The 12,093-nt window shown below is 40.5% G+C and overlaps 1 protein-coding gene across 1 annotated transcript in view; it reads left to right on the forward strand.

The window, feature by feature from the left end:
- Adgrg6 (adhesion G protein-coupled receptor G6) overlaps nucleotides 1–12,093 on the forward strand; it is a 132,596-nt gene that overhangs the window by 112,381 nt on the left and 8,122 nt on the right. The window contains exons 19-22 of the mRNA XM_026786078.1: nucleotides 904–1,031; nucleotides 2,808–3,076; nucleotides 4,156–4,252; nucleotides 6,187–6,470. Of these exons, the coding sequence (XP_026641879.1) occupies nucleotides 904–1,031; nucleotides 2,808–3,076; nucleotides 4,156–4,252; nucleotides 6,187–6,470 (778 nt within the window). The remainder of the gene's footprint in view (nucleotides 1–903; nucleotides 1,032–2,807; nucleotides 3,077–4,155; nucleotides 4,253–6,186; nucleotides 6,471–12,093) is intronic.

The raw sequence follows: 12,093 nt of genomic DNA on the forward strand, positions 1-12,093 counted from the left end.
TTGATAAAAATTAAAAGAAGTAAACATATAGAAAGAAAACCTTACTTTAGCCATAAGATTGAAATATTTAAATTGTATATTCAGCAAATCTCTTCCTTCATTTTCAAACACCTGCACGTCTGAAGTGAATTTCATCCTGTGCCAGTACAGGTTAGTGGTCTTGCCTAAGGTTTTATTCTGACCTAATCCAGTTAGGAGGTGAAGGAAGGTTTGCCTGTGAGGTCAGAGTTTTCAAGCTCACTACAACATATGGACTTACTGCTTCATGTTTGTCCTCATTGTTATCTTCCCCTTCTACCCAACTCCTGATGCTCCAAATTAAATCCTTCTAGAACTATAAAGACTGGAGATGCTTCACTCTTAGAAATAGCTTCACATATCAACCCAACCCCCTACATGTTAGGCTTTGAGATGGCCATAGAAACCTCAAGACTACCAATAGCAGCCTCTGGCTGTTCCTGGCTGGGCATCTCTCACCTAGCCCACAATCTAGGGCCCTAGGAGTTGTCCATGTTTGCACAGTGGCTTCCATTTATACTCATACCCATATCCTTGCAGAAGCAGGTGTGATTGTTAACATAGACAACTGTACCCTCCACCATTTCTATTGGGGCCTCCAGTGGTTTCACTCTTAGACTTTCATTAGGTTACCAAGAGCTTAGACAAGGAGGTACTGATTTAAAACAGGGTGCACTTACTTCCACAATAATGCTTCATTTTTCTTTCTGGGATGGTCCACGAGAGTGCAGCAAGTGCCTATATCAATTAATGTTGGTGGCCATTGCTGTTTCTAGGCCTTGAGATTGCACCATTCTAGTGTTAACTGTGAAGTTTCTAATGACATCAAGCAACACTGTTACGGAAGAGGAATCAGACTTATAGCTGTGTCCCATGTTTTGTTAGGATCTCCCAAGAAGTGCCTCACAAATAGATGGAAGAAACACAAAGGTCCTCACTTTCATCACCTACGTTGGGTGTGGACTATCGGCTATTTTCTCAGCAGCAACTCTCCTGACATATGTTGCTTTTGAGTAAGTATATTTCCATCTGCCATGCTCGGTGCTAACAATTGCAAATGCAAGCCTGAAAACATGCCTCAGCTTTAAAAAGAATTCTACAGTTTATGATGAATAGTGTTGGTGTCTCCCTTTGAATGTTTCCCATAAGATCATACACCAAGAACTGTCCAGGTATAGAATTTTAGTTTATAACTACTACATCTCTATTTGTAAAAATGGATCCAAGTCTGTTCAAGATTATTAACACTTAGGTAAATTAAAATGACATGAAATACTTGCTACATTGTAAAAGGTAAAGATATTTGCTTCATGAATTGTATAAAAGCATTCTTGAAACAGGGAATTTTTTGAAAGGGATATCTGACTCATTAAAAACCAAGAAACGTCAAACAATTCTAGGGAAATTACATTTTAAGAGCAATCAGGCTTCCCTGACCTGTGGGAAGTCCAAGGACCGTCCACCTCCATCCAGGTTTAGTAAGGTGAGCATCCAAACTGCCTAGGCTCCCCCAAAGCCAGTACATGCAGTAGGATCAAAAACCCATTGCCATTGTTCTTGAGTTCTCAGTAGTCCTCATTGTCCGCTATGTTCAGCAAGTCCGGTTTTATTCCATGCTTTTTCAGACCCAGGCCAGCTGGCCTTGGTGAGTTGCCGATAGAACACCCCATTGTCTCAGTGTGTGCAAAATGCAGCCTGCCGGTAAAAGACCTGACTGGGAAGAATACCTTGCTGTCCACATAGTCAGTCTATAACAGGTTGCTTGAGTATGAATGTATGTGGGTTCTTGGGATAATTTGTTTTTCCCCTGTAATATGTAAAATGTTTACTCATGTAAGGGATGTGGAAAACAAGTTGTGTTTACTGTTTGTTTTGTATTCATTATAATCGTTCACTTGAAAACCAGAATGTAACCGCATTGTCGTTTTTATGTTGTTTGGAAAATTTTGCTGAGTTGTATAAGCTTCCCTGGCAGAAGGGAGTTTCCAGGATCTCTTTTCAATGTGACCACAATGAATAAATCTCTTTCCTGCTTTCCACTATTAAAAAAAAAAGAAAGAAATTACATTTTAAATAAAAATGTCAGACTAGAGGAATGGCTCAGCAGTTTAGATCACTGCTTCCTATGGCAGAAAGACCCAAGTTCAGAGTTCAGATTCTACCACTTTCCTCAGACTGCTCATGACCATCTGTAACTATAGTTCCAGGGTCTTTAATGCACTTTTCTGGATTTTGCGGGCATTCCCATGAAGGTGCGCGCACACACACACGCACACACACACACACACACACACACACACACACACACAAACATACACACATGAACAAACACATAAATTAGTTGATTCAATATGTACTCCTTGTCACTCTGGAAAAATTCCTAAGTTAAAAAAAAAAGTTGTGAGTGTGGTAGCTCATGACTTTAATAGCAGCACTCAAAAGGCTCAAACAGAGGAGTTTCCGTGAGGCAGAGGACAGCCTGGGCTACGTGCTGAACTGCAAGGCATCCTGGGCTGCAGTAGAAGACCCTGTCTCAAAAACAGGTGAATAAATAAATATGAACTCTGTAGAAACAAGTTGAGAATTTTGAAAACAGTTTTGAATGGAACATCACAGTCTTTGTAGCCCGGCAAACACTCATAAAATCTTCACTCCTCCACACGGTGGGTCCATGTCTTGTGTATGGACTTACCAATACCGGGAATGGGAGGAAACAGGAATTGCTTCCTGTATTTAAGCATTGGTGTTCAATGTTGCTCCTTGCATACGAGTCTCTTCTCCACCCTTAGGAAACTACGCAGGGATTATCCCTCCAAAATCCTGATGAACCTGAGTTCAGCCCTGCTCTTCCTGAATCTCATCTTCCTCCTGGATGGCTGGATCACTTCCTTCGATGTGGCTGGCCTCTGTACAGCTGTGGCTGCCCTGCTGCACTTCTTCCTCCTGGCCACCTTCACCTGGATGGGGCTAGAAGCCATCCACATGTACATTGCTCTTGTGAAAGTGTTTAACACTTACATCCACCGGTATATTCTAAAATTCTGCATCATTGGCTGGGGTAAGCCTCCCCCAGACATGGGTCCTCATGCATTGTACTATAAGACCCGTAGAAAAGCTGTGATTACAAACCTGCATCAGAAAAAAAAAACCCTGAAGAAGGGACAGAGGGACATCCTCATTACCCAACACTGCATGTTTCTGAAACCCTCACCAGTACTCACTAAATTCAGGAGTAAAAGGAAAAGCCTTGGCTCCTGGGTCATCACAAACTCATTTCCTGAGCCTTGTGCCAGCCCACCCAGGGCTAAAGAAGCAACTGACAGCCCATTATGCTTCCAAATATAGTTGCCAGCTAAACGCCTAGCCCTACTCATCCCTGTTGTGGGAGCCAGAAAAAGAGCATAATTTTCATGTGTACAATCAAGACATTGAAAAAAGCACTGCCTTTAGCTTTTTAGCATGGATCCTTGGTCAGATATCCAAAGGCCATCCATATTAGCCAGTTTCAGAATCATTCTTTCTCTGGGATTTTTGGCATGAAGCTAGGCACTGTAAGGCTCAATCACGTATCTTTTTCAGATAGCAATATTCAAAGGCTAAGCCATTCCTTAGTTTTCCACATACTGCCATGAGAAAAACCAAAGGATCTCTTGGGGAATTGAGGAGGCATGAGTTGATTCAGTGAAGTAGATATGGAGTAGTACTCCTGATTCTCTGAAGAGGAAAGACATCATGCACTTGCTGTTTACCCCTACTTCTCCTCAAGTCTTTGTTTCATATATAAAAAGGATAAAAGCAGTTGCATTCGATCTTATCTTTCAGAACGCTGGTGGCCCAGTGTTTAAACAACCATACTGGTCAGTGCTGCATCCCATAGAATCAGGGTCTCAATCTCCAGCATCACTAGACCCCAAAGAAGGCTCAGGCATCTTATCATTGAAGAGTGGGTTTTTAACTATATGTCACACACTGAGAAGAGAATTTTGCTGTTGGTTTGAACCAGGCAACTTGGCCATTCTAAGAAAACTGCATCTCTCTTGTAGAGGGTTTTCTTTTTCTCACTTAACAGTTTCAGTCCTATGAGGCAGTCCCAGAGTCTTCAGGAACTCTCTCAATGCCATGGTCTTTTTATAACAGGTCTGCCAGCCTTGGTGGTGTCAATTATTCTAGCGAGCAGAAAACAAGACGAAGTGTATGGAAAAGAAAGTTATGGCAAAGAGCAGGATGATGAATTGTGAGTAAATCCTGTTTGCGGGGAGACTGTGCTGGGATATGCACTTTGTTTCCTGAGGTTTAATATAAGGTAGAATGGTGACAAGGACGCTACAGCAGTGACAGTAATGCCCCAATTGTGAAGGCTCTAGTTCACCTGTGAGATTCTGTCGAAAGTCCTTCTACCAGAGATTCGCATTTCCGTGTATAGAGCTGCCTTTCTTCATGTTAATAACACTGTGCTACATGGTCTGGAGAGTGCAGACACCTGAGAAACTCTCTTCTTAACTCCTTCAGTTAAGGGGATTCTGTATTATCTCAACCCAGACATATCGACAGTAGAAGAAGTGACCCAATGCCAATAAGAGCGTTTTACAGAAAACAGGGAGATCCTGAGTTCCTGGGAAAATTTTTCCTTTACAAGTGGAGGTGATTGAGATTAAGGTCATTATATTGCTTAAGCAATTAATTCTCAAGTGCCTCATTAAGACACTTAATGTGGACCATCAACATTGACTGATTTGAAGAATTACTGATTGCTTAATGAACATTTTTTATTATGTGAGACCTCCAATACGTCATGTCTGTGTGAACTTCAGGGATAGCTAATGCTTCTATACCTAACCAGTTCTCTTCCCTCATGGCCTCCCCTTTGTTTTTCTGAATCAACACAATGGAACCCTAACAAGTTGGACCTGTAACAAGAATCCCAGGATCTTTGTGACACTTCCATGTTTAAAGAAATCCTAGTGCCACGGACATGCAGTGTTATTTAGGAGACCCTTATAAAAAATGCTAAATTTTAAACTAAATCAGCTTTAAATGACTGATGGAAAATCTATCTTCCTCGGGTGTCATAGGATTTTGAGGCTCTGTTTAAAGTTGTGCCATCACAAAATCTCATTTAGTAAACATTGATTGTATGCTAGAAATCATGTTGAGCTGTAAGGTCTGAGAATGTTCCAGAAAGCATTCACTTCAGTAGCCAGAATGTGGATAATACATTTTAAGATAAACTTAATTTCCTGAAATCATTGAATTCTTAGATTCTTAAAATTTCCCATAGTTTAAAGAAACACTAGAACATCTGCAAATTGTATCGCTTCTCAACTTTACTTTAGTTAGACCGAGTAGTTAGAATTTTTCTTCCATCTATTATCGGGTATATTTCTGAAAATCATGGATATTCCTTTAATGAAGAGGTGTTATAATCTACATATGCCTTACAGTTGTATGCAAGGAATATCTCTACATGAATCTTTTAATTCCATAATATTTGCTGCAACTAGAACAGTAATATAAGTAATAATCGCTTTGTATCCTGAATTCTCAATTCAGTGTGAAAAAGAAGTATAAATTTTCTAATCATAGATGACAAGGAACTAAAAATATAGGCAACTACTAGCATTGATGTTGTGGATAAAATCCACCAGGGCCAACTTCTCAGCAACTCTCCTGGCTTCTTTCACATAGGCATAAGTAGCTGCAATACCGTGGCTCTCACAAAAATCTCTTAGCAGACCTCTGCTTCCATGTTATTTTTTTTTATAATGGTGTCAGCACAGCCACCCCTTGACAGGAAAGGACAGCAAAACTGAGTGCTGAAAATCCCCTTTGTTAGACTAAGGACACACAAGAGGAAGAGGGTCATTGTGGTTAGGATCAGCCAAACAATCATACACTCATACCAATCAGAATTCAACAAGCAACCTTATTTGCTTTTTAATGTTGACTTAAATAAGAAGATTAAGACAGCAGTGATCCAAAACTACTCGAACAAAAAAACCACCTTTGAAAGGATCAAAGCAGAAACTGGAGTCCACGGAAGTGAGCGGACTTTTCAGAGGTTTCAGAAAGAACTCTACAAGCTGTGTAAACCAGGTCGAGGAAAGTCACGAGTAAACAGGGCATGGTGGCCAAACTCTTTTATCATGTTCTTGTTTCTTTTCCTTTAAGTTGCTGGATTCAGGATCCTGTGGTATTTTATGTGAGCTGTGCTGGGTACTTTGGAATCATGTTCTTCCTGAACGTTGCCATGTTCATTGTGGTCATGGTACAGATCTGTGGGAGGAACGGAAAGAGAAGCAACCGGACCCTGAGAGAAGAGGTTTTAAGAAACCTGCGTAGCGTGGTCAGCCTGACCTTCCTGCTGGGCATGACGTGGGGTTTTGCTTTCTTTGCTTGGGGACCCTTAAATATCCCTTTCATGTACCTCTTCTCCATCTTCAATTCTTTACAAGGTAAGATGAATAGTACCCGAGCAGTGGCTGCTTTCTTATTTTATCATATTTGTGGACAGTTTCCCTTTTGACAGAACAGGTCAATTTTCTATTACTATTGTAGATGTCGAGCACAGTTTCAGGCACAAATAAACATTCATTCAAAAGCTTTGAATATTCCAGGTAATCTACAGTGCCTGGTAGATAAATATAGCATCATGCAAAGGAGTATGGAGCAGCATGAAGTTAGCTGAGGACCTAACCAGAGGTTTAAGGGCTCACAGTCAACTTTTGTCTTCTTTCTAGTTCAGGCTGCTACTGCTGCTGCTGCCTTCGTGCAAACTGTGTAGGTTTTCCATTCATGGTACAGTAGTTCACCTCACCCCCTAAGGTCCCCAGGTTTAAAAATGAAATCCAACTCTAATTCAGAAACTTGTCTTTTTATGAGATACAGAAATTAATTCAACCTATCAAACATACAAATGTTCGGCTTTAGAGAACATACATATATACATACACACACCAATGAGAGAGAGAGAGAGAGAGAGAGAGAGAGAGAGAGAGAGAGAGAGAGAGAGAGAGTGACAGAGAGAAATGGTCTCAGTATGTAGTCATAGCTAGTCTAGAACTTGCCATATAGACCAGTGGCCTCTAGCTCACAGAGATCCACCTGCCTCTGCCTACTGTATCTCCATACCTGGCCATGCAATTGTAGTTTTGATTCCATGACACACTGTCTGGTCTCCTCTAAATGGACTTCTGTCAGTTTTTCAGTTACAACTTGAAAAATTTAATAGCTTTCCTTCCTTTGTGGTGCTGAAGATTAAGCCTTGGGCTTCACACATGTCCACCTCTGAACTACTTTCTGAGTCTTTCGATAAAATTCTTGAAGATACCAGACAGTCTCCATTCTTATGACAAAACTCTTTTGCGTATTGAAGCACCATGAGCTCAACACATCATAAGAAATTAAACGGCACAGTCCGATATGACCACCCCGTGTGTGTGTGTGTGTGTGTGTGTGTGTGTGTGTGTGTGTGTGTGTGTTTCACTGTGCAGTCCCAGCTGGCCTCAAACTCAAAGTCCTACTTCAGTCACCTGAGTGCTAGGATTAGAGGCCTCCAGCATCCCTACCTTCAGAGCCTGGGCTATTTTCAGTGAGAACACTATCAGTTTTGCTGAAGCTACTCATACAGTTATGGATGTGCAGAAGAACACCTAAATAAATCCAAACGAATCTGAGCTGGGGTAGAAAGCCGTGTTGTACTCCTCAAAATTCCGTCACCTTGCTGGGCATTCCCTCTTGCTGTATCTAAGACGTCTGCGCTTTTCTGAAGGAAAGTATGACTCACCGCCCTTAAACTTCTGCTGGTTTTTGAACTGAAACAATTGTCACAAAGTAGATGCGTAGTGACTGTTAAATACATGGATTGCTGGATGAGGGAAAGGAGAGGATCTTCTCCGAGGCATGGCCTAGATCCAATCTGAGATGCCTCTGGCATAAATACTCATTAATTAATTCAGCAAAGATATTCAGGCTCATAACAGGCAAAATATGCAGGCTTGTTATCATGAAGATGTAGACTAATAAGTCTCAAGAGTATATCCTTAAGTTCGAAGTTAAATTCATAGTGTATGAATATGTCTAAACAGCGATCCGGCTCAGCAAAGGCAATATTCCTCCATTTATTCTCTTTTATGATACACTACTTAAAAGTGCCCAAGTAAATATTGACAGGAGTGTCCAGTCGCATTAGGAATTCCATGGTTTTATATTTCAGGACTGTACATGAAAGGCACAGTCATCTGCCAGCCCAACCTTGGTTCGCTGTTAGAATTTCCTGGCGTAAACTTCAACAGCTCCAGCTGTCAGTACAGGCCGTTTCTATTCATGAGAATTGGGATGCTTAGATTTTCCTAGCACGGGTCTCCTGATGAAAGGGGAAAATGTCAGCCCTCATCAAGTCAGTGTTCTTCATAAATCACTGACTTTAAGGCTGATTTTTAAATCATACACATTGAGAACAACTTTATCCATGTCCGAGGATATTGAAAACATCCCCTAAACAAGATTTAAATGCAGAGACCTTGATCCTGAAGGCATGACTCTATGGACAATTATTTCACCAGCCAGGCCAAATGAAAACTTCCTGGAACAGTGTATACATTTTTAATGGCTTTCATTGGTGAGCTAGTTTTTACCTTTAACACAAGGCTTTTTTGGTAAGAATTTTATGCTTTATTTGAAGCATGTAGAGTCTTGTGGGGTGGTAATCCCATAGTTCAGGAGCAGGAACAGAAAGATACTGACTTCTGGGTCACTCTGAGTTATATAAGGAGGCTCTATTTTTAAAGGGGCAATAGAGTAAGCTTCATGAGGCAACGAAACTGAGAAAATTCTCTTTTTTTTCTGAAATGAAGAACATCAGAAAGAAAGGATGATTTGATTCAACTACTGTCTAAATTCTGTCTGATCTCATCCCCTTTGATGCTTCTCCAACATATGGAGAATTTTGACTTTCCTAACAAGTTCAACAAGTTAAAAAGTTTCATGGCTGAAACTTGATCCTCCATTTTCTATTTCCAGAAAGAGACAACAATATCCATTAGTAGTCAAGTACAACCAGGCCCTCTCGTGTACCCAAATGTGAGAACCTAATTCATGCATTCCATAGTTCTGCAATCAGAAGCTGCTATGGAGAACACACACAAATAAAGGAGTATTAGTCTGCTCACAGATGTCTGCCACTACTTACATTGTAACTTTAAGATGCCTGGAGCAACAGAAATCATGTGCCTTTTTGTAGTGCATGAGAGTTAATGAAATACTTCCATCTAACATGTGTGCTTTTACTATCAGCCTCAAAAGTCTGAAAAGCAGGAACTTCAGCAAAAGGATATAGTTTTGTTTTTTTAATGGGTAGACTTATAGTAAGAAAGTCAATGACTTTCCCAAGATCAGTTGGGATCTGACAATGAAATATTAATAATATATATATGTGACAATTAGAGAGCACATTAATAGGTGACAGAGTATAAAAGGTATAGTTTTCAATAGAAAAAGAACTAAAGCAAATTCCTTAACTACCCCTCAGTTCATGTCAGTCTCTTCATTTAGGAAGTGAATATCTACCTCCATTTATTAAAAAGCTAGCAAATACACTTTTAATAACTTAATGGGAATTTAATTTGTTATTCAACAGGAACCGTCATTGGTTTCGATCCCACGGGCAGACTGAGACATTAAGTTAGATTTTTGAGATGCACTAAATTAATTGCTGAATTAATTGCTGAATTTTCCTTGCTCTGTTGGAGCCTCCTGCAAGTTTTAAGCCATGACACAGCAACACACACAATGCGCATGTGTAATTGCTGCCAAGGTAAAGATGGCCCGCCTTTCAACTCCAGACACCCGAACCGACACTGAGTGGGATGCAATGTGACACACTGCAAGGAAATATATTGCTCATCCTTTGACCAGGCATTTCATGCCACAGAGAAATAATTTTGTAAAGGGAGTCTTTGTAGTATGAAAGGAAAAGCCAAAACACATTTCCAAAACCAGCCAGAAACCCAACTTAACAATAGCTGGCTTTGTTTGAGTGGCAAGCACACCTGGGAGGTGGTCAGTCTTGTGTTTAGAGTCCCTCCAGAGCTTAGAAGCCATCCAGGCTGTTTCACCAAGGGTCAAGAATGTAGCGCACACTGCTTCTTCCTTTCCAATAGATGACTTGATGAATTATTGACTGATTTTTCTATCAAAAGTCTAAAATTTACATTCATGAGCTAAGACCCAGTCACTCACAGCTACTAACCTGACCCTCTCTCAAACCCCTGAAGTTGTTTATATGATGATATGTTAAAGTTTACATCTTCCCTCTGTGTTTCAATCGGTTTGTCATTCAGGTTCAGAAAAGGTGAATTTGGGCTTTTTCTCTTTTAGTCCAAATTTGTTGTTTACTTTCTTGGAATGTTTTGTTTTGTTTTTGTTTTTGTTTTTTGGGGGTTTTTTTTGCCTCTAGATACTAAACTGCTCTAAGAGATGAGCAGTCAAAACTATCATCTCCCCTCCATCTGGACTTGCATGAGGCCTTTTGGAACAGTGACAGGTGGCCACTTAGCTGACTTCGACTTTACCCCCTTATATCCACGGAAACTCTTTCTGGCATTTCTTTTTAAGTTTTTTTGATAATTGGACTCAACATCAGAAATAGCTACTCATGTTACATGGACTCCTGAAAGCCATGTTTCTGCCTGCGTGAAGCAAAGGGAATGAATTCTACATGGGAGTCAAATTTCTAACGAAAATATCTTTTCCCCAAAAATAGATAAATAGCTCCATAAGGATCAAGATTAAAGGCAAGTCATATAATCCACAATGAATATGATGCCAGAATTTAAAAGCCAGGTTTTATTTCTTTTCTAAGGGGCTAAGATTCTGGATTTGATGACAGGATTAGGAACAAGAAACAAAACCTACTCCTTCAGAAGATTTTTTTTAGACTGTTTCCTTTCCCCAGAATCAGAGCGCTCACCATCTTCCTGCACTGTTTGCATAGCTAGCCCAGGTTATCAAAAGTCGTGATAAGATAGAGTTTATTACATTCTCTACCTTCAGAATCCCCATAGAGAGACCTGCTTCCCCCACATGCGTTACAGTATTTGTCCTTCTTCAGCCCAGCTGGAAATATTATTAATTTAAATGGAATAACATTGCCATGTTTACTGGGAATTAAGAAATTTTGAGTTCTCGCATCATAGTGGTGTGTTGGTGTGAAGTGAGTATCTCGTGGAAGACGGATGCTAATGAAGGCGTGGAGTGACAGAAACGAGAGGGGGAAGAGTGGCTTGAAATCTGGTGTGCTCATCTAGCGTGCAGTGCTTTCGAGTAGGTGAATTAGATAAGCAAGGTAGTTTACAAGGTGAAGCAACTGTTGCTAAGGAATCCTGGCTTGGATTCCTTTGAGTGGTAGTCTCTCAGGCTAGGCTTAAATTCACCCAAAAAGACAATAGGCAGCTGTAGGCTCTTGTTTTTTTGTTTTTTTTTATTGTTGTTTGGTTAGTTTATTGTTTGTTTTATAATAGAAAGGACTCATGAATTTAGCACTTACTAATCAAGATGAAGCAAAAGCTTTAATTTGGAATTCAATCTTTTGGCTGTATGGGCTTCCAAACTCACTGAGAGTCTCTTAGTCATCAGTTCAGTAAAGCTGAAGGGACCAAGAGGAGTGAAACTTCCTCATTACTACTCCAGCCACAGATGAAGCTCTTTGCAGAAAGCTGGGGACCATACGTTTGCTGGGTGGAAGGAATAACCTCAAAGGCAGAAAGAAACGTGGATAGAGGATGGAGGTCGAGTGGGAAATGGAATGGATTCCTTAGAATGCAATGGAAGCCCTATTATGATTGTGAAGCTAACTTCTTCTGGTACCATGATATCTAAGTATATGGGGGAAACCTCAGCATTTAAGAGGGAACACAGAGCTGAGTGGTAGTGGCACATGCATTTAATCCCAGTATTCCAGAGACAGAGGCAGAGGCAGGTGAGATCAAAGCCAATCTGATCTACAAAAAGTTAGTTCCAGAACAACTAGGACTGTTACACAGAGAAATCCTGTCTCAAAAAAGAAAGGAAGGAAGGAAG

Source organism: Microtus ochrogaster, linkage group LG4, assembly GCF_000317375.1.
Source record: "Microtus ochrogaster isolate Prairie Vole_2 linkage group LG4, MicOch1.0, whole genome shotgun sequence".
Taxonomy (NCBI): domain Eukaryota; kingdom Metazoa; phylum Chordata; class Mammalia; order Rodentia; family Cricetidae; genus Microtus; species Microtus ochrogaster.